At 39.3% G+C, this 23,715-nt stretch overlaps 1 protein-coding gene across 4 annotated transcripts in view; it reads right to left on the bottom strand.

Annotated features, from left to right (window-relative positions):
• Nucleotides 1-23,715, bottom strand: part of SLC39A11 (solute carrier family 39 member 11) — a 349,879-nt gene that overhangs the window by 118,186 nt on the left and 207,978 nt on the right. For all 4 annotated transcript variants that reach the window (XM_058168375.1, XM_058168377.1, XM_058168376.1 and 1 more), the window contains exon 6: nucleotides 6,345-6,515. In XM_058168375.1, coding sequence (XP_058024358.1) covers nucleotides 6,345-6,515 — 171 coding nt within the window. The remainder of the gene's footprint in view (nucleotides 1-6,344; nucleotides 6,516-23,715) is intronic.

Genomic DNA, 23,715 nt, shown 5'->3' with positions numbered 1-23,715 from the left:
AGAGTGCAAATGCTTTCTGGAACAGAAGAACTAATAATGTGTAAATATATTGATCTACTCATAGGCTAACAATTTATAGCATTTTTCTTATCTTTGCGCCTTATTGTGTCCAAAATGATATCTTTGCCTTTTAAATTTGAAGGTCGTCTACCTAATTAGAACTTACCTTGGAAGTTCTAACGGATATTTCCCTTAAAGTTTAGTTCTTATTTTCTTCATTTTAAAGCAGACTTTCCCAGATGTGTTTGAAGAAACTTTTCTGATATTTTTGATGAAATGAACAAATTTTCATTTTGCTATATAACTTACACATAAATTAGAATATATTATGCTTATTATTAAGTTGAATTACTGCTCCCATATGCTGATGCTTGATTGGGATTTTAAGAGATAAAAATATGGATTATTTTAAAGGTCAGCTTCCAGGGAGAAACCTGTTGTGGATTTCCCAGTTCCCCAAAATGAAACAAACAGAAATAGCATCCAGAGAAATAAGAAGTTCCTAAACTGTACATCACTTAATATTACAGAAACATAGAGTATTGGTGGCACAGTGGTTAGAATGCAGAATTTTAGGCTCCATGCAGTACTGCCGGTTTGACTCAGGAAGGTTGAGTCAGCCTTCCATCCTTCCAAGGTTGGTAAAATGAGGACCCAGATTGCTGGGGGCAATAGGCTGATTCTGTAAACCGCTTAAACAGAGCTGTAAAGCACTATGAAGTGGTATATAAGTCTAAGTGCTATTGCTATATGAATTTCTTTGAACTATAAATGCAGCTCAATATTAAACACACATATACTTCTAATTATGGTAATATACATCAGCTGGGGGCTGCAAATCGTAATATATAGAAATCAAGAACAAATTTGTTTAGTAGATAATGACAGATAATTTGTTCACCAAATTTGATATTTACGTTAGGTTTTTTGGGGGGAAATTTCAATTGCTGCAAGCTCTAAAATAAAGGTCAGAGCCAACAGCAAAAATGGAGAAGCTGTTATAAATTTTCCTCCTTGCTATCTGTTTTTTATCCAATATACCTTCCTTTCAACCTAGAACATAGAAAAAGAACATACCTATGTTATAAGGTAATTTTATCTATAAACAACAACACCCTAAATCAAAATCTTTTAAAACCTTTTTCTATGGTCTAATGTGTCAAGATAGAAGACATATATAGTATATAATGCATGTTCATTCCCTTCCTATGTTACACAAAACAAGAAATCTTCCACAGACTTTCAATTACATACATGTAAAGGAATAAATGACTGAAAGAACTTGATCAATAGAATGCCTTTCAAAGGGAAGTAAGATAAAGAATTTCCTGTTGATCTTATCACATAGAAATCTACCCTTCAAGTTGAAACTACAGCTTTAACTTCACGCTACGCCAGATTCTCATTACCTTTTACACCAGAGATTGAGTAGGGTATAAACATGCCATTCCATTTCTGCAGTTTCTTCAAGAAAGGGAAAGTTAACTGAGCCTATGACTCTTGCTATGCCATTCCAAAGCTCAGTCCCACTTTGAGAAGTTTCTTGCATGCTTATTAGCTTCAACTCAGAAAATGCCCCTTGGACATTTGTTCATACAGTACATCTTGGTTGTGTGGTTTTGAGAAAAGCAATTAAGTTACATTTTCCAATTTGTATATGGGAAGTGTATTTTGTAAAATTTTCCCCTTTTTATTCAAAAAGGGCATTCATTTATTTATTTCAATTTGTTATGGCCATCCACTCCATCACTTCTGGACAACTTACAAAATCTAATGCAGTGTTACAACAATTAAAAATATAAATAAAACAAGACAACGTAACTAAAACAGCTGCTATAAAAAGCAATAACAACCTGCCTGTCAACACATTAATCCCAAGCATGGAACCAAAGGCAGGTTTTGCAGGATGATTGAAATCTCAGGAAAGTGGATGCCATCAGTATCTCTATTTCAGCGGGTGAGATCATATCAGAATAGGCATGTTTCTTAGGTCATACAAGTTGACAACATGCAACAGAAGAAATGCACCCACTCTGCCTAAATGTACTGGGAAGGCAAATACACTGGGACAGAGGTAATCCCTCAAATAATCAGGTCCTATGAAATGAAGGCTTTAGAGATTTCAACCAGCACCTTGATTAGCACCCAGAAGCCAACTGGTAGCCAATGGAGCTCACATAGCAGAGGTGGCACATATCTACAACAAAGAGTGCTTATTATTAGTCATGACACCACAATTTGAAAGATCTGAACCTTCTAGATAGTCTTCAAAGGCAGACTCATATAGAGCACAGTCTGGTTTAAACATAAGACCAAAAGAAAAAGGCAGTTTTAAGGGTAATGATTTAATAGTTGTAATGCTGTAATACTGCAATGCTATAATGATGATGCAATGAGGAGAAAGTGTCAGCAAGGTTTTGGGGCTGATGTCATTTTAAGAGGCCCTGTAATAAGAAGAGGCCCTGTTGGGATGTATCTCTCTCTCCATGTGTGCTTCTGTGCTGTAACTGTTGATTGCTGTTTATTTGAGGTCTGACTAAAAGTACACGTATGTATGCTTTGTAGAAATTTTTCTAACTTCATACCATTTATTTCAATAAATATTGATAAAGTAAACTACTTGTAAAGAAGAACAGATTTGAAGCAGCTGACGAAGAGCATGATATCTCTTGTTTCATCCACAAGAATGGAGTTCCATACTTTTAACTTTGAATAGTGGGTTCTATGATACATCCTTTAGATAAAGTCTCCTTAAATTAAGCTCAACTACTGGGGACTACATAAACCTCTTTTTTCCTTTTTCTTTTTTGTCATTAAGAATTTATTCAATTTGAAGTAAATTTAGAAGGTCATTCATCATGCAAGGACGTGCTGAGGATTTCGGACAATATCTGCATGATAAAGTCGCTCAGATCCGGGATGGGCTGGACTCAGATTGGGTAGATTTGGGCGGGATGACGGAGGTAGGTCTTGAGGATGTCATCTGGGAAGAGTTCGATACTGTGGCTCCCGAGGACATGGACAGGATACTGAGGAGGCTGAATGCGACCACATGTTTATTGGACCCGTGTCTCTCCTGGTTGGTACTGGCCATACAGGAGGTTACACGAGGCTGGCTTCAGGGAATTGTCAATGCTTCTTTGATGGAGGGTGCCTTCCCTACCAGCTTGAAAGAGGCGGTGGTGAGGCCCCTCCTCAAGAAGCCCTCCCTGGATCCAGCTGTTTTAGCAAACTATCGTCCTGTCTCCAACCTTCGTTTTGTGGTGAAGGTTGTTGAGAGTGTGGTGGCACATCAGCTCCCCCAGTACCTGGATGAAACTGTCTATCTTGACCCGTCCCAGTCCGGTTTCTGGCCTGGGTACAGCACAGAGACAGCATTGGTCGCTTTGGTAGATGATCTCTGGAGGGCTCGGGACAGGGGTTGTTCCTCTGCCCTGGTCCTATTAGATCTCTCAGCGGCTTTTGATACCATTGACTATGGTATCTTGCTGCGACGGCTAGAGGGTTTAGGAGTGGGGGGCACCGTTTATCAGTGGTTCTCCTCCTATCTCTCTGACCGGTCGCAGATGGTGTTGGCAGGAGGGCAGAGATTGGCTGTGAGGCGCCTCATGTGCGAGGTGCCACAAGGGTCGGTTCTCTCGCCGATGGCTCGGACTTCCGCTGGCAACGCAGGCTTCGCGGACGTTCCTTTGGGATCGTCTGCCCTGGGTTTCGTCAAACCGTCCCTGACAGCGTAAATGGGCTGTCAAACGGTTTGGAATTCTCTCCCCCGGTTGAAGGGGGAGGGAAGAGGGGTCAGGTTTTGGGTAGAGTTCCCCGGGATCCCCTGGAATTTAACCAGGGGATCGAAGGGTGAGAGCTCCCTTTTAGCCTGACGAAACTCCGTGCCCAGGGTGCTTCTGTTTATACAGAACGAGAAGCCGCGACCATCTCTGTGTCAAGATTTATTCCTAAAAGAGAATTCAACACAGACAGAACAGAGCAGGAGGACTAGCAAGAATTTGCAAGTAATAAATCTTAACTTCAGTTCTTAAATAGCTTTCCTTTGAACTAACTTTCAACTTGAGTGGATCTAAAATGGCGTTTGCAATATACAAAGGAAAGCGAAATTATAAAGAAGAAGAGCATAACAAGCTATTTTTTAAAATGGAATGAACAAGAATTGTTAATGATTTTTTTTCCCTTTTCCCTTTTTCTTTATTACAATGTTTAAGAAGAAAAGTTTATTGGAATTTTTTTTTCTCTCTCTTTTTGGTAGATTTTACAGTTTAGGAATGATTCTTAAGCAAACAGAACTAATTATTAAAATCTTGCAAACTTCTTTACTTCAAATATGGAACTTTTTTTTTATTATCATTATTACTTTTTCTTTTTTTTTTAAATAGGAACTTTTCGAGGCTTATCTTTTCTTAATAAGTTTTTAAACAAGAGATTTTTACACCAATATATTAAAGATTGGAAAGTCTTTATTGCTAGATGTTAAGTTGATTGATGAGCGATGGTGGAAAAGGTGTAAGGAAATGTGTAAGGAAATGTGTAAGATAGAAGACAAGGGGAAGGAGAATGCTTAAGATGTGATTTTGATGGTATTTTCTTTCTCCTCTCACTTTTCTTATTTCCCCACTGTTGATCTCAGTGTAATCATTAAACTTTTTTGTGCCTAATCCTTTCCCCTTTTCTTTTTTCTTTTGCTTCATCCTATCCGCTCTATTTTTGCCACTATTAATCCCAGTGTAATCATTAAAAATATTTTCCTCTCGCCTTTTCCCGTTTCCTTTCCTTCCCTTAGTTTGCTTCTTCTTTTGTAGGTTGTTTCCTCCTATCCCTTCTCTTTTTTTCATTGTTTCTCCCAATGTAATCATTTAATTTTTCATCATCAATGTCTTTTTTTTGTTTTTTTGTTTACATTTATATCCCGCCCTTCTCCGAAGACTCAGGGCGGCTTACAGTGTATAAGGCAATAGTCTCATTCTATTTGTATATTTTTACAAAGTCAACTTATTGCCCCCCCAACAATCTGGGTCCTCATTTTACCTACCTTATAAAGGATGGAAGGCTGAGTCAACCTTGGGCCGGGCTTGAACCTGCAGTAATTGCAGGCTACTGTGTTCTAATAACAGGCTCTAACAGCTTGAGCTATTACGGCCCCAATACGGTCTATTACGGTCTTTATCTTCAGTGCTGTTTTCTTGCTTCTCGTTCTTAGCCTCTTTATCCAATTGAATATGTTCTAACACAATTTCTCCTTTTCTATCAAGATTAAATGATACATGCATCATTTTGACCATCTCAATTAGTTCCTGCCACATTTTGACCTTCTGGTTTGTTTTTAACTCCAGTTTACAGTTTTGTTATTTTCCACCTCCTTTGGTTGTCGAGATCAAACAGTTAAAAGAAAACAAATCCTCCTTCAAACTTCTCACGACTCTTGTGGCTCAAGGTCACTGTAATTTTTTCCAGTTTTCAAATTGTTCGCTGTAGTGCTTTTATTCTGCCAGCAGATGTCTCTCTCCAATCCACAAGTTTCAAATCAACAAAATCGCAAAATATTTGTGTATTAAATCCGCTTATAAAATGTTTTTCAAGTTTCTCCTTTCTCCATTTTATATATCCCAAATTCCAATTTCAAATCCAATTTCAAATCCAATTGAAAAATTTCCTTTACAAGGCTTTTCTATTTTGAATTTTTCTTTATTCTTGCTTCAAAGTTCAAAACTTTTAAAATTATGTCCAATTTTGTTCAGAAACTATTTTTTGGGGGATTTCTTTTTCTTATAATAATTTTACTATCTCCAAATCCAATTTTCAATCCAAATATCAAACTCCGTTCTGGGCTTTAGTGCTTTAACTTCCGTTTTGTTCTTCTCCCTCCATTAACATTCCCCAACACCAATTAGCTGCTATTTCCTTGCCGGGACTTCTTTTGAAAATTTTAAAATACTTCTTTTTTACCTGTGAGTTGGCCAATCACTCACCCGGTACCAATACTCCATCCAAAACCTCGCATCTGCACAAATCTTATTCTGGTTGCCCCAGCTTCATGCCTGTTCCTCTTGGTCGTCCGAGGTGCCTCTCCTTCTTCACTGTCCCTACAAGATGGATCTGGTCTGAAGATTCCCCCACCCCACACAGCGGTTTGTCTGGCTGGATTTTCACAAGGCTCGTCAGAGCCTGCTATTTTCCAGCCAGTCTCGCCGCGACACTTCTGGTTCCTTCTTATTTATCAAATCGGAAAAGCACCATGACATTTACTTGGATGCTCCTTAAGACCATAATGAAAACCCTACCTATGGTATTTTCCGGTCTGAGGATTAGAAACACCAAAAGAACAAAACAGGGCTTACCAGGAATGTTGTGTATTGTTATTGCGAAAATCAGCAACATGATCCTCCTCCAACTGCTGCTTGCTGGAACAGGAGCGTTGTCTTTGAGAGTGTGGGACACTGCAGGAAGATCTGGCTGACTATGTCCAACACCTTTCCTCCTTTGATATGGTTCCCCATTTTCACCTTTGTCTACAGTAAAAATAAAAAAAGTTTACAAAACTTTAGGTTGCTGTTACAAATGCTTAAAATAAAAAAATAAAGAAAAGACACGAAGATGATGATAAGCATATATAGTTTAATATTAATATAAACCAGCTTTTCGATCTGCATGTGTTGGGAAATTGATCGAAAATTAGGGGAACTGCAATACTTCACATGCAGAAGGCACTCATTGGGGGGAGGGAGGGAGGGAAGGATCTGAAGTGAAATATTTAATTAGAGGTTAAAAACCTACAACAAAATATTGTAGAAATGCAGTAGTATATAAATAAAATCATGTTATACAACTTAACAAGACAGAGACACACTTCAACGGATAGTTAGGACTGCAGAAAAAACAATTGCTACCAGCCTGCCTTCCACTGAGATCTGTATAAGCCAGAAAGAGGGCTGTGAAAATGTCTACAGACCCCTCGCATCCTGGACATAAACTGTTTCAACTTCTTCCATCAAGATGACACTATAAGGCATTGCATGGCAAAACAACTAGACACAAGGACAGTTTTTCCCCCATGCCATCACTCTGCTAAACAACTAATTCCCACAACACTTACCTAGTAGGGCTGCATTACTATTATCCTTCTCATCTTTTCCATTACCTATTCCTTATCTTCTTATGACTATAATTTTTTTGCTTGTATCTTACGATTTATATTAATTGTTTTTGTCAGGGTAATGATGATTTAAAGCTGACCAACCCTTTAAAACTGAGGATGAGTCAGCAGGGTTACTGCCCTTTAAGAAGCTGCCTATATAAGGGAGGCCATTAGAGGGTGTCTATCTCTCTTGTGTATCATTCTCCTCGTCACGTGTATTTGCATTGTAGTTCTATCTATGTGTGCTTCCTGTTATAGTTGAAGATTGATTGATTAATTGTCTGGCTCTGCTTAGCACGTGTATGTATATATACTGTATATAACTTGTAGATAAACCACTGTTTGTAAAGACAAAACCTCTGTGTCCTGTATTTTGCTCCTGGGTTGTCTCAAAATAGTCATACTGTGCACACTCTGACAATTTTCTTTAGTATCCTGGTATGATTTGTTGATTGCTTATTTAGTATCCTATCACTGAGTATTATATCTTATGATTTATGATGAATGTATTTTATGATTATAATCATTATTTATCACTTGTTGCTTGTATGTACACTGAGAGCTTATGCACCAAACAAATTCCTTGTGTGTCCAATAACACTTGGCCAATAAACTATCCTATCCTATCTCCTATCTCCTATTTCCTCTATCCTATCCTATCCTATCCTATCCTATCCTATCCTATCTATAAAGTGAGTCTGAGTGAACAAGTAACACCACAATTTGGGACTTCTTCATATATCTCAGGAATAGCTTGAGCTTATTGCTTTTTACTACATTATTGTTAGGTCTATAGATGTTTTATTATCATGAATGTCACCCATAGTGGGCAAAAAAAGTCTAAAATCAAGTAAATTGTGCTACTAACATTTTATACCATGATCTTAATAGAATATTAGCATAAAGAACATCACAGCTTATACACAAGAGATATCTCCTAATAGAGTAAAATTCAATCTGAAAATAGCAAATGAACAGAGGAGAAGAAAGAGTCCAGGATGAAAAAAATTGTATATGAATATGTATGAATACAATCATTGCTACACTAAAGGATAGAGTGTTCATTGGTTAACTGTTTAAAAAAAATATTATTACAGTCTACCTATTATTCTCTCGAGCTGTCTTGAAAAGGTCTCTCTGATTTAAAAGCCAGTATGAGCAAAGCAAGTGTAAATTAAAACCCTAGAAAAAGGGCAAAACATTCAGCATTTTGAAGTGCAGTATCGGATTTTTTCCACTGATTAGTAAAACTTAGAAAATTCTAAGAAGTTAAGATAACAAAGGCAGATGTTCCTGAAATTTACATAGGCAACAGCTATACTCTGATTACAATTATCTGACATTTTAAATGCATGTTGACTCTCTTTACCCAATCAGCTTAAAGTCTCCAGGCAAACTAATAAGTTTCAGAAATCATTTGAAGACACTTCTCAATTAATGTCAGTTGCTTCCCATGCCATTTCAAAGCATTTTAATGCTAATGTTCAAGTTGCACATAACTTGGCGGCTCCTGAAACTCTGTAGCACATTAAATTCTGGCTTAGGAACTGAGAAGAGGAAGCCAACAGGTAAAAACAAAAATAACATGCAATCTTGCATCCTGCCATTTGAAATAACAGTTTTGAAAGAGAAGGGGATAACCGGGACAGTATAAAACCATTCTAGTGGTACTGTAGAAAATCTGGTCTGACACCATTGTCAGGGCAGGTTGTTCAAACAAGTATTAAATAATAAAAAGGAAACAAAAACTGGCATCTAAACACATTAAAATAAACAGGCCCTCCAAACAGATGTTTTTACCCTGTAAAAAATGCTAATATCTCATAATGGTTTGGCAAACACATGAGGAGCAGAACAAAACCGAGTGAATTTAGTCAACTTATTGCTGTTGCAATGATACAAATTCAGATCCAACTGTAGCCTACAGATTCATTACCTTTGGACACAGGGACAATGAAAGCTATAGTGAAAGCTGGCTGAGGAATTCTCAGGAGGAGTTGAAGTCCACAAGTCTTAAAGTTACCATGGTTGGACGTCCCTCGTATATGACATGGGGAGGGTGGGGAGATGAGAAAATAAAAATTATCCACCCAATAAATTGGGCAAAAAAATTAGGAAATCACAGACCAGCTATGTCCTTACCCCAGTCAGGACATCACTCCCTTCCCAAAGCCTTGTAACTTCTGGCCCACCAAATATTTAGCCCTAGAGGTAAACACCTAGAGGTGACACAAAAATTACGTTTTATATCCAAACACTGATTCATAAAAACTATAAGAAAAAATGAATAAAGGTAAGATTAAGAATAAAATCCTTTTTGTATTTTGCAAAATAAAAAAATATAATTTAAAAAAAGAATAAAAACTTGAGTTTTTCATTAAAATCCCTTTAATATCAGGCAAGGAAGGATAAACTCTCTCACAAAACCCCTCATGACTACATGTATACAACCATGAGATTTTCTTGACAGGAAGACAGAGGTGACTTCAGGAATGATTTATCAAGCTTCCAATCTGTACAGCCTTTGGATGACTTCTTCCAGCTCTGATTCTACTTTGCTGTTTTTGAGATAATCCAAGATCAAGTAGGTGCTACTGTTCCCTCTTGTTCAAAATCAGACTTGGTACCAGATCATGGCAGTCAACACATAGTGTTCAACTTATTTTTCAGCATAAATGTGTATATTTTTGAACAGAGCTCATTCACATAGCTAAATCTAAGACTTTCTCCATGAAAAGCTATCTTAACAATTAACCAGACAGAATGACAAGGATGCTATTGTTGGTAAGATGAAGAACAAAATAAGAAGCATGTTCCAGATTTAGTAAATATCTTAACTATCCAATAACTAAACATTTTCTGTTTTATAATACAGCACATTAAAATATAATCTGAATAAAAGTATATATACTACAATCAAATAAAAGGTAGGGTTTGTGAGTTGTAATAAAGTTTAGAAACAAGGCAGCAGTGGAGCAATCAGTCATAATCTAAACAATATATTAAAACCAATTCAGGAGCCTGTGAAATTGGAAACAAACAAAACTGATGCTAATATAGGCACCAGTTGAGGCCCTCTGGAGAGGGAATTTCATAAATAGGGTGTCACCGCATAAGTTTTCCTGCCTGTAGAAGCCTACCATTACTTGGAAAAGTCTTCAGATTGGGATGGGGCATATGTATGTGTTAGCCTTGCAAGGTAGTCCAGTATACCCAGCTGATCTAATTCTACTTTAGAATTACTGTAGTTTACATTAACAGAATCTTGCTATTCAGAATATATATTTCTCCTTGGTCTTCTGTATTGCTCGAGGGTCCTTTCTCAGATGTTTGCCATGTCTGCATTCCTTCTGCAGGCTAAGCTGCCTGTAGTGGAATGCATGGATGAACTTGAGAGAGGAGGGGAAGAGATGCTGCCCAAGAAACAATCAGACAAGAGAGGCTGGAGCCCCCATTGGTTTAATAGTCAGAAAAGTTTAGGATTAATAGATTAAGTAGTTAAGTATGGCAGCAGGAAATTTGTGCCTTCAAACGTTGCAAGATTCTGTTAATATAGCTCTACAGTAAAGTAGAATTAATTTATCTACTCCTGTTTCCTGTCTGGAAAGGCTGATAGGACCAACAGGGCATCACTCAGCTGATGTCAAGCCCAAGAACAACACGTGGAGCTACTTCTGACTAGTTTCTTTATTGTTACTAACCTATAAAAAGTATCTTGCCAGAATAAACCAATTATGTGCAATAGCAATAGCACTTAGACTTATATACCGCTTCATAGTGCTTTACAGCCCTCTCTAAGTGGTTTACAGAGTCAGCCTATTGGCCCCAACAATCTGGGTCCTTATTTTATCCATCTCGGAAGGATGGAAGGATGAGTCAACCTTGAGTCTGGTGAGATTCGATCTGCCAAACTGCTGGCAGTCAGTGATCAGCAGAAGTAGCCTGTAGTACTGCATTCTAATCACTGCGCCACTGTGGCTACAATAATTGTAGACATACTCTGAGGCTGCTAGGGATAATCCAACTTTGCTTTCTTCCTGTCTACCAGACATCCCAAGCTCCACTATCCCTTTGCCCTCTAGGAAAAAGGTCCTTCCTCCTGAAACTCACTACATTCTACAGAAATGGACAGATGTGTCACCCCAAAACAATATCTGCATCTTGTGTGGATTGAGTCTCAGATTATTAGCCTTCATCCAACCTATTACTCTAGTTCAGCTGACCATCTCATAAGTTTTAGATGAAAAGGAAAATGAGAGCTGTGCATCCTCTGCATATTGATATGGGATTTCAATCTAGATCTTTGAATGACCTCTCCCAGATGTTTCATCTAGGTATTAAAAAGTATACGGGATAATATGGAGACTGAGGGACTCCATAACCCAATCCCCATGAGGCACCGCCTGCTAGCAAAAGCCACCCAAGTAGGAATAGAACTGCCATAGTACAGTGTTTCCACACACCAACTTTGAGCCAGTTCAGAATGATAGCATGCTCAAAAGCATTTAAAGCAACTGAGAGGTCTAGGAAGATCAACATAGTCATGCTATCTTGTCTTTTTCCCAGCACAGGTCCCATGGGGGATTAAGGCAGTTTCTGTTCCACAGCCAGGTCTAGAAATTTGTTTCATCCTGTAGAGCCAGGAGTTGATCAGCATGCAACCTGGGGATCCTGGAGTTTTATCTGGCATGCAACCTGAAAAATCCTGCTGTTTACTTATTTATTCATTCTTGCTGTTTTTGTTGTTTGTTATTGTTATTTGTACAAGAGAGGATTTGAGGAATCCTCTCTTGTACAAGTAGCACTTGCTTGCTAGAGTTACATGTTATTCTACTGAATAATTGTCCTTATAGACCGAAGTCATACAGATTGCTGCAAGCCTTACTGGATCATACTGACATGCTCCGAGTGGGAAAGGAATTAATTATCTGCCTTCCACCCCAAGAAATTTATCACATCCTAGCCAAGAGATAGGCAATTAATCATCTAAAATATTTGTGTCAGCTCCATCAGCTGCCTTGTTTCTTACATTAACTTTTAAGAAAAGAAAAACCCACGGTGGCCTTTTCTATAGCCTCTCCAGTGGCACAGTTATATTTCACTGTTGACATCAAGCTGTGCCATCACGATTTAAAAATTAATGCTATGTAGCATAGGAGTAACTCTAAAAAATCAAAACAGTCCCAACAAAAAAAAATGTGTTAGGATACAGAAATCACCCCGACCTTTCTCCAGATAAACATTGTCTGCAAATCATTTTCTGCATTACAGCAACCAGAACAGCTAGGCAAATCTGTGGCTGATGATTCAGAAAGCTATGCCTGCCCTATGTGCTAACCACACAGCAAGGTATTGCTTCCCACACTTCCTTCAGCATAACACAGCTGTCAATAGGGCTGCACTCTGGTTGTCTAAGAATTCCCAGCTGTGTGTTCCTTTATCTTCCATCACAGTGGCTCTTCACCACACTGGCACACCGATCTTTTTAATATGTTAATCTTGTTTCCTAGGCAGGAAGGCTGAGCAGGCCAAGATTATCCAATAGTGTATATAAATGCCAAGTAATAATTCAGAGCACCTTTGGAAATGAGGGAACTGAAGGGAGGGAAATGAGGGAACTCATTCTTGAAGGGGCAGTTGTGTTACTCTATTACAGCAAAAAGAGTACACCCCAGGCAGCACGTTAAAGGGATATCTCATTTATTATCATATAAGCTTTGACACACTATCAGACCCCTTGCCACATCATGGAATATAATCCTGAGAATAATGTATATTTTTAAAATAATTGATAGGTAGATTAATTGTCGTATAATATATGTATGTACATGCATAATTTTGTATTTACAGTATCTATTTATCTATTTATCTTGTTATGTTTAAAGTTTATATTAGAGGTGGATACCCTTTGAGAGCTGTATGCAACGTAATTTCATTTTAATGTATGCTGATTACTGTACATTCAAAGTGACAATGAAGTTATTCTAAGTCTTCTAAGTATTACTGATCAATCAGATAAAGAGGAACTGAATAAGGCAATCATTATTTAATGACAGTGACCATTATTGGATGTGACCTAGCTATTCCTTTATTGATTATGATTATGTGCTTTCAAGTCATTGTTGACTCCTAGCAGCCACATAAATCCCCCCCCCCCATGATCCTGTATTAGGTGATAATAAATAACACATGTAGTATGTTATAAAGCCAGGTTTCTGTTTAATCCATGGCAGAGGTTAATAAATTCTGCCCTAGGTAGAATTATTATGCTCAAGGATAGCCCTATTGAGGTCAGCATCTTTAGCCCAGAACCACAATTGATGGTTGTAATATCAGAGCATTAGCACTCTTCACTCTTGCGAAGATAGATCTATGGACCCAGGCAGTTATCAAACATAAGCAATCAAACATAGATATGTCAGGAAGGTACCAGTTTTCATTCTTTGGAAACAGTACATGCTCGGCAGATGATAAGAAAAATCATCTGAGACAAAATGAGACAAAAAGACGTGTAGCCCTAAAAGGTCTGAGTAAAGACATGTTTTAACTTTTGCATTTACAGCAATAAGAAGCAGGACCTTGCTTCATTTCCACAGGCTACATGCTCCATAAAATAGGGGAGATTATGCAATAGCTATGGTCACTTTGCCTTTGCACCACAGGGAGCTTTGCACATAAATTTAATAGTACACTAGAGAGATCTAAATTTGGCCTAGTAAATTGCTTTTTCACCAATAAACTAAGAGCTTATCCACATTCCAACTTTTGGCTGTTTGTCATCTGTCTGTAAATCAGCTGAAAATCAAGATGGTTTAGCAAATCCGTTCCTGAAACTCAGTGCCTTCCTCCACTTCCGACACAGTGATGGTGTCCTAACCCTAACCCTAACCATATCTAAGACACGGTTAACAAGGCCCCAATTGGTAGTTTCACCTCTTTTCGTCTCCCATCCATGCCGGGGCCTGCTTTCCTTTCTTTGGCCATCTCTTTTTGAGGATGGAAAGGAAGAAAATAGCTTTACGTTTTTGCTTTTTTTTTTTTTCAGTTGGGCTGGAAGAGGAAACTTGGAAGCAGTCCTGTCAATTTCAGCCAGTTATAAAAATAAATAAATGAATGAAAGCAAAGAAATGGCCAGCATTTCACCATTCCACTTTTCAATCTGTTAAAAAAGAAACACATAACCAAAAGACGCAATTTTATAGTGAGCGAAGCCTACCTGCCAGAGGATATGCCATCCAGCTGGCACAAAAGCATTTCTATAGGAATGGGATGAAGCACAGCAGGGAGACCAAATGATCTTGCTTGCACCAGCAGGAAGAAAAAACTTATTTTTGATACAAATCTAGCATCTCAGATGGAAATTCCCTTTCGTTCGTTTGTTCCTGTCCTCTTGAAATAGCAGGTGGCCTATCCTGATGCTGAGGTAAGTTAGTTATTAAAGATTAAAAAGATATCTATTCCTTTGGACCAGGGGTGAAATCTACTTACCTTCCTTACCGGTTTGGAACTGCATGCGCACATGCCTTCTGCACATGCGCACAACCTTCTGTGCATGCGCAAAACCTGTGCATGTGCAGAAGGTAAAAAATACATTACTTCCTGGTTAAATCCAGGAAGTGATGACACGTGGGTGGGCGGAGCTTCACTCTGCCATCGCTACCGGATCGCTGACCTACCGGCCATGATTGCTACCAGATCATGCAATCTGGTCCAATCTGGGAACATTTCACCCCTGCTTTGGACACAGTACTATCATTTGCTCAATATACTCATATTCCTGATTTCATAAAACCAAGCTTCAGTTCTCAAATGATTGACTCGTAACTGCTTCCTAACCAAGCACCAAATCCTAAAGCAGTGCTTTCCAAACTTTTTCTTTCAATATCATAGAACCACTTTTTCAGACAGTCTAATGTGCCTTCCTTCAGCACCATAGTAACGTCAAAAGATTGCTGAACAAGTAGTCATAATTTGAGGACTACCTGTATTATGTAAACATTATCACTGAATAATCTTTATGTCACTTCAACAAATTACTAATGGTAATTTCATCTATTTTCATCTTAACTTCGGGAAATTTTCAAATATATTTTAGTACATATGGCAATCTTTAAATCAATTTAAATGTTCTGGTTGTAAGGAATAAAGAGTTTGTGTGTCCTTAACCAATGATAAACCACTTTTAACTATTTTTTTTAGTACCGTATATACTCGAGTATAAGCCGATCCGAATATAAGCCGAGGCACCTAATTTTACCACAAAAAACTGGGAAAACCTATTGACTCGAGTATAAGCCGAGGGTGGGAAATGAGGCAGCTACTGGTCAATGTAAAAAATAAAGATAGAGCCAAGTAAAATAACATGAATATTTATTTGAACGAAAAACAATAAAAGTGCAAAAGGGGGAAGGAGGATTCCCAGCTTTAGAAAATTTAGAACTACGCCTCCTTTGGTATGACCTGAGCATAGCTCATAAAATTATCTGCTACAATGTACTTCCTATCAATGACTACTTCAGCTTCAACCACAACAATACACGAGAACACAATAGATTCAAACTTAAAGTGAACCTCCAATCTAGATTGCAGAAAATGTGACTTCAGTAACAGAGTTGTTAATGCCTGAATGTGCTACCTGACTCTGTGGTCTCTTCCCAAAATCCCCAAAGCCTTAACCAAAGACTATCTAGTATTGACCTCACCCCATTCCTAAGAGGTCTGTAAGGCGTGCATAAGAGCACCAGCGTGCCTACCGTCCCTGTCCTAATGTTCCCTTTAGTTGTATTCCTTTTATGTATTCAATTCATGCTTATATTTATATAATTATTTAATATGTATTTGACAAAATAAAATGAATGAATGAATGAATAGAATAGAATAGAATAGAATTTTTATTGGCTAAGTGTGATTGGACACACAAGGAATGAATGAATGAATGAATGAGTGAGTGAGTTACTTCAACAACATTGTCTCACAGAAATTGACAATACAACTGCAAGCATGAAAATGAGTCCTCCTTTAGCTTCCAAGGGACCAGGGTGCCTCTGAAGGTCAGTGCTCTAAGCACTAAGAACCCAGCACAAATCTAAGCCTGTATGCACACCAATAGTGAAAATACCCTGCACAGTGTCTCTTGGCAGAGAAGGTTAATTTTCATAGACGTTGGGGTGGCTCTTTTTTTTTTTTTTTGGCAGGGCAATAAGGATCTCTAATATCATTAAACCCAAGTGTGAGGAAAAAGACAGCAGCTAAAATGTTAAGGCCAGTTGTGTGACCTTCTCCAATACAGTTGGCCTGGCTGTTTGCCAAAACTTAAAACACCCTCCCATCCCCCCCTCCCTGCTAAAGCTTCTTTCTTAAAACAATTGTGGTCTTTGCCTTTCATGTCGCTCAACCTTTCACCTGCCAGGTTCCTAGCCCTTCACCCTTGACCCACTGCTGTGTTTGCTTAGCATTGTGCCAATCGACTTTAGAAGTCTGTGTGTGTGTGTGTGTGTGTGTGTGAGAGAGAGAGAGAGAGAGAGAGGGAGGGAGGGAGGGAGTGCAAAAGGGGGAAGGAGGATTCCCAGCTCTAAACAAAGGGAAATCCCGGAATGCCAGCGCGAAAGGCGGTGCTCGCGTTCCTCCTCACTTTCTCAAAAGCCCCAATAACCTTCACCAGCAAGGCAGACCCCCACGGGAAGGAAGGGGACGGGCTGACTCACCGAGCATCTGGCTGAAGAGCAGCTGCTCCAGGTCGCCCAGCACGGTGAAGCACGGAGGGAGAAGAAAGAATGAAAGAAGGGGAGGAACGGCCCCTCCTTTCTCTCTCTCTCTCTCTTCCAGCGCCGCGGAAGGGGGACTAGGGCACACAGGCGCGCACACACACGCCCAGCTTCTGAAGCATGGAGGGAGAAGAAAGAATTAAAGGAGGGGAGGAACGGCCCCTCCTTTCTCTCTCTCTCTTCCAGCGCTGCGGAAGGGGGACTAGGGCACACAGGCGTGCACACACACGCCCAGCTTCTGAAGCACGGAGGGAGAAGAAAGAATGAAAGAAGGGGAGGAACGGCCCCTCCTTTCTCTCTCTCTCTCTCTCTTCCAGCGCCGCGGAAGGGGGACTAGGGCACACAGGCGTGCACACACACGCCCAGCTTCTGAAGCACGGAGGGAGAAGAAAGAATGAAAGAAGGGGAGGAACGGCCCCTCCTTTCTCTCTCTCTCTCTCTTCCAGCGCCGCGGAAGAGAAGGGGACTAGGGCACACAGGCGCGCACACACACGCCCAGCTTCTGAAGCACGGAGGGAGAAGAAAGAATGAAAGAAGGGGAGGAACGGCCCCTCCTTTCTCTCTCTCTCTCTCTTCCAACGGGAAAACGCTCTTTCGCTTGCGAGGGAGGGAGGGAGGGAGGTTGGCTTATTCAACCCTTCCCGGCTAGCCATCCAGCCCTTCCCAGGAGAAGGCGAGGAGTTTTGGGCGAGCGACCTTTTTGCTAGAAAGCGGCAGCGGCTGCCCCGACACCACCAGTTGGGGCGGGAGCCGGGTGAGCCGCAGTAACTCCCGCCAGGCTATGCATTGGCGCGGGGAAGCCCTGGCGGTGCAGTCCTTCTCGGCTGAGGGAGGGAGGGTTTCCCCGACCGCGCGAGCTCGCCGCCGCGAGAGCCACCCCAAAGGCCAGAAGAAAAGGTCATTCCATCGGAGTAATGGAGCGAAGGCTCCTTCCTCTCCCGCCTTACCCATGCTGTGCGAGCCCGGCTGGGCTGCAACACCGCCGCCGCCGCTCCTTCCTCAGCCTCCCGGGGCTCGCGCTCTAGCAGCCGCCAAGCTCAGGCCGGACTCGGCAGCTCCCCATCAGCACTCGCACGGCGCGATTCGGGCAGGAGGAGTCGGGCTCGCTCTGTGGCGGTGGCGCCTCCGCCGCCGCCACCACCACCGCCACGGAGCGAGCCCTCCCATGGGAGTCCGTTCGGTACCCCCTCCTGTGCGGGGTTCCCGAAGACGTAGACTCGAGTATAAGCCGAGGGGGCGCTTTTCAGCACAAAAAACGTGCTGAAAAACTCGGCTTATACTCGAGTATATACGGTAATTTACCCAGGTTTGGGAAGCAGGAACTAGCGATTTTCAGGCTTCTTGGTTTCAAGGCCATGACATGCTGAGTAAAAACCCCATTAATTTATGAGACGTGCAGGATAAATAACAATTTTAAACCACTGGGGTTCTAAAAGTTATCTGCATGCTATTAACAGCAATGGGCAATTAACAATTTTGCATGGCTTCATTCATTCATTCTTCTCTGCGATAAAAGATTCTTCTTTAGCTGAGCCATGAGCGCCAAGCCTAGCTGAGGAAATGGCCTCTGGCTCATCTTTTCTGCAAGACCTTGACAGCGAGACAAGAACAGCACACTAGGAGCCTATCAACCATGAGCAGGATGGCATGACACAAGTCATGTAAAACCTTTAGAAAAGAAATCTTAAGAGATGGAATTGGCAGGGGTAACAAATGTATTTTAACTAAAGAGAATAACTTATCCAGTTTTTTCCCCCCAGTAGAAAATAGCTTCTGGATTTTATGCTTGAAACAGGAAAAAAAAAGATCATTTGATTTTAGGTTTGATGATTAGAATATCTGCTTGTTATAGGAATGGCTTGTGTCTATCAGAAATGTAAAGCAAAGGTTGAGGCTATAATTGTACTTTGTATTCTATTGCCAAAAAAAGTTGAAAGTCACTGCTATTTTTTCTTTTCTTTTTACTTTACAATTCTTTCCCATCTTCCCTCTGATCTTTGTTTCCATTTATTTAATAGAAAACTAGGCTGCAATCCTATATACTTATAGTACTTAGGGAGAAATCCCACAGAACTTAATGAGATTTAAATTAGGCATTGATAATATATCACCATAAATATATCTAATTTTTAAAGCATCATCAATTGCTCTAGAATATAGTTTCAATGAATGGCAAGTAAAAGCAATGTTGGGCCATAGTGCTTTGAAATTAAGATAAAGCCTGGAATAAAAAAACTACATCAGTTACAACACAAATATATTTATTTGTAACTTTTCATAACTATTTACTGTATTTCTAGAGCCTGACCTGTAATGACAGTCTATAATCAGTTTGAAAGACATTAGAGAAATGGATCATTTAAAAAACAATCTATTTATTATTGTCAAAAATGTTAGCTACCTATTAAAAGTAAATATATATTTTCACACTAATACATAAACATATATATTCACACTAATAATATAAAAGTCCTTGGAAACCCTTAAAATTAATGTCTTTGAGATATGACAAAATATTTTATGTAGCCCTAGTTGGAAATTCCATTGATTGGGGAAAAAAGAAAAAGAAAACCCATGGGAAGGCTCTTAAAGTATAACTTTCTATCAAGTTCGGGCATCATAGAAGGCAAAAGAAGATTTATGCTTAAAGAGAAATTATTATTTATATTACATTTTTTGTTAATATCTGCAATAAATATTTCATGGTACATTGAAACTGATGCATAGCATAGGCATTCTAGATATCTGAACTTCATAGCAATAAATAATATGGCACCCCAGAGAAAATGCACTGAGTTTTAACGCTCTACCAGTTTTAAACCAAACCAAAATAAAATGAGCCTTAAAAGCTACTCATTCCAAATTCTACTTCTGCTTAGAAGAGATAGAGATAACTTTCAATAGTAAGTCTGAAAAATATTTCAAGAAGTACTCATATTCTATTCTGTATTCTTCCTGCCCAGGGCAAGTTTCTACTTACCTTTAATACATCTTCCTCGTCCTATTTTTCCCAGAACAATAATCTCATGAGGTAACTTGGGCCAAGAGAGAGTGACTAAAGCTAGCTTTTATGGCTAAGGCAGGACTAGAACTCCTGCTTTCCAGTCTGGTGCCTTCACCACCAGTCCAAACTGGCAAAACTGTATCATATAGTATACCCAAACACTCAAGCAAACATATACACAACTAAGTCTGTCAGGGTATGAAGAGTTAATAGCTGTAAGCTGATGTGAAGTTGTAAGTGAAGGCAACTGGAAGCTGATGCAATGGAATGAGGCAGCAGGGTTACTGCCACTTTAAGAAGCTGGGTAAGAAGCTGCCTATATAAGGGAAGCCATTAGAGGGCATTTCCTTCTCTTCATGCATTATCTTCATGTTCTCTCATGTATCTTATTTATTTATTTATTTATTTATTAATTATTTTAATTTATATACCGCCCTTCTCCCAAAGGACTCAGGGCGGTTTACAGCCAAATAAAACAGAGATACAAATATTAAAAGCATTATTAAAAGACTAATTCAATTAGGCTAAGAAACTAAAACTCTATAAAAACTAAAACTCTATTTAAAAGCCCCCATTAAAACTATTAGGCCAGCCCTGCACGATGAAACAAAAATGTCTTTAGCTCGCGTCGAAAGGTGCGGAGGTCAGGGAGTTGACGTATCCGTGGAGGTAGCTCGTTCCAGAGGGCAGGAGCCCCCTGGTGTCAGTAGCTGTAAAGATATTTAACCACATGTAAGTTTGTAAATATTTAACTGTAGATAAAACTACTGCTATTTATATAAAAGGCTCTGTGTGCTGTGTGCTGTCTTTTGCTCCTGGGTTTATCTCATAATACTAGTTGCGCTGCCTAAACTCTGACAAGGTCCCACTTGGAATTGATTTATGTTACAAAAAACTAAATACAAAAATGAGATTTAGTGGATGCAATCAGCATTTTTAGAATAGCTCTAAATTTAAATAGGAAAAATATGGAATGATATTGCCCATCTGTCAGCAGCCTTTCTCAGGCCAGCTGCTAACAGTTTCCTTCTTTTAAATACAGCCTACTGCCTATATTTCTATCTATTATTACTGCCATTGTATAATCCTGAGATGTGGAATGGTCTGTCTGCAGTTAAGAGTCTATTATATCAGGCTAACTAATCCTTAAATAAGATCCATTCTTATTGTCAGATGCCTTCTGCCAACAATTACTCGTCACCCCAAGTGTCGTTTACATTGTGGGTCATTTTTCTACCTTGTGGAAGAGATCATGCATAGTGGCAATAACTTTAAATAACATTGTGTTTCTTCCTGGCTGGACTAGTGAACTTGAATGTCCCACTTTTATAAATCAAAGATAGATTGTTTTACAAACTGAAACTGGTTTCCTTTGTTATTATATGTGTCTCACATAATGGAAACTTATTCCCATCGACTAGAAATCTCAAAAGGAAGTTTATCCAGAGCAGTCAGAGATACTCAAAAGATATTGTGAGATGGCCCGAAAAAGGATGAAGAGAAAGAAAAGCCCAATGTCCTGCCTTGTCAAACTATGATTGCTAAGTCTATCTGAAAGGAACTCCTGAAATATCTTGCCCAATTCAAAAAACAAGAGAGGTATGTCAGGACAAAACTCTATGTCTAATATTAACTGAAGTAGTAACTATTAATTAAAATCAATTGCCTGTAAAATAAGATCATTTACAAACTAATTGATCTCCATATATATACACAAACCATTCTCTGTGTCAACATGCACCATTCACGCTAAAGTACATAGGAATACACACCTTGCCCTCTCTCCTTTCCTGCAAAAACCAGCAAAAAACAAGACTGAGGAAGGGGAAGGAGGCCTTAGATGTGGGTTAGAGGGAAGTGAATGGGAGAGACAATCCTGGACAGAAATGAGATGAGATGAAGATGGAACTGGAAAGAAGGAGAAAGCCCTACTTAAGGGTTATGAAAAGGGTTGAATTCCTCAATCAAGCATGGCCTCAAAGCAGGGATAATTCTCGAACACATCCACACCTTTCAACAGAGATATTGCTAGATATTTAAAACCCTTGCTCATTCCTTTTCAAATACTCCTATTCTTAACAGCAAACCTGAGACGATCCTCCCTCAAAAACCAGAACAGATTTGTAGGGAAAAAATACATCTGCCTGACAATTTTGGGATTATAGCATAAAGTCATGTACTATTGGTCCTGTTGGTTTGAAACGTACAAGATAGACAATAAGAACCTGTATTCACTACTGCTTGTCCAAAATTAACATAACATAACAACAGAGTTGGAAGGGATCTTGGAGGCCTTCTAGTCCAACCCCCTGCCTAGGCAGGAACCCTACACCATCTCAGTCAGATGGTTATCCAACATTTTCTTAAAAATTTCCAGTGTTGGAGCATTCACAACTTCTGCAGGCAAGTTGTTCCACTTATTAATTGTTCTAACTGTCAGGAAATTTCTCCTTAGTTCTAAGTTGCTTCTTTCTTTGATCAGTTTCCACCCATTGCTTCTTGTTCTACCCTCAGGTGCTTTGGAAAACAGCCCGACTCCCTCTTCTTTGTGGCAACCCCTGAGATATTGGAACACTGCTATCATGTCTCCCCTAGTCCTTCTTTTCATTAAACTAGACATACCCAGTTCCTGCAACCGTTCTTCATATGTTTTAGCCTCCAGTCCTCTAATCATCTTTGTTGCTCTTCTCTGCACTCTTTCTAGAGTCTCAACATCTTTTTTACATTGTGGAGACCAAAACTGGATGCAATATTCCAAGTGTGGCCTTACCAAGGCATTATAAAGTGGCACTAACACTTCACATGATCTTGATTTTATCCCTCTGTTTATGCAGCCCAGAACTGTGTTGGCTTTTTTAGCAGCTACTGCACACTGCTGGCTCATATCTAAATGGTTATCCACTAGGACTCCAAGATCCCTCTCACAGGTACTACTATTGAGCAAGGTACCACATATACGGTACCGGTGCATTTTGTTTTTTCACATCCTCTTCTTGATTACACTGCCAGCATTTTGAATTAGTCAAGGCATGAATGTTATAGGGCCTATGTGCATAGAATAGCCAAAATATAACATTGAAAAGAGAAATCTGCCCCCAATCTTCCCAGGTCAGACCATTATATCTTCTTTGTCCACCTCTAAATTGCTTTTTTTTTTTGGACAGAGCAACAAGAGATTTTAAAGCAGACTGAAAAGAAGTTCTTAATATATTCAATAATATGGATTTCTAGGCAGTTTTCTTTCTTTTTTGCTTCATATATATTATATTTGTAGCTACTATAATACTAATACTAAACCACATGATTTGATAATACTTACAAAGGCTCAAACATGTTATTTAAACTTTTGCTCTTGACATTTTTTTTACTGTTACTTCTTTGGGTGAAATATGCCACCATCCCAAGTATCCTCTGAATAGGGCAAAGAAGCTTACCTGCTGTAGAAGGCGGGTATCACTGTCACTTGTGAAAAATACTCGTCTGCCATTTTAAGTGAGTGATTGCCTAGAAAAGATTTTTAATTTACCAAACCTTAAGAACACCAGCTTTTTAAACTATAGTCTGCAAGGGGGGGGGAAATGACAGAATTCCAAGATATCTGGGAATACTGTAAGCATACAACAGAATTGGTGTTTCACCAATTATTTTTAAGAATGTTCACACTTCCAGCAATTGTGTGGTACTCCTTTACTTATGCACAGTAGTTTAGCAACCATTCAAAGTTACGATGGACCTCAAAATATCCAGATGGACCTTATCTGAATTTGAAATTCTAACAACCGCCCCACCCCAGTCATGTGTCCACA

The sequence above is a fragment of the Ahaetulla prasina genome, chromosome 2 (genome assembly GCF_028640845.1).
Source record: "Ahaetulla prasina isolate Xishuangbanna chromosome 2, ASM2864084v1, whole genome shotgun sequence".
Taxonomy (NCBI): domain Eukaryota; kingdom Metazoa; phylum Chordata; class Lepidosauria; order Squamata; family Colubridae; genus Ahaetulla; species Ahaetulla prasina.
This window is presented reverse-complemented; position numbering and strand designations above follow the sequence as displayed.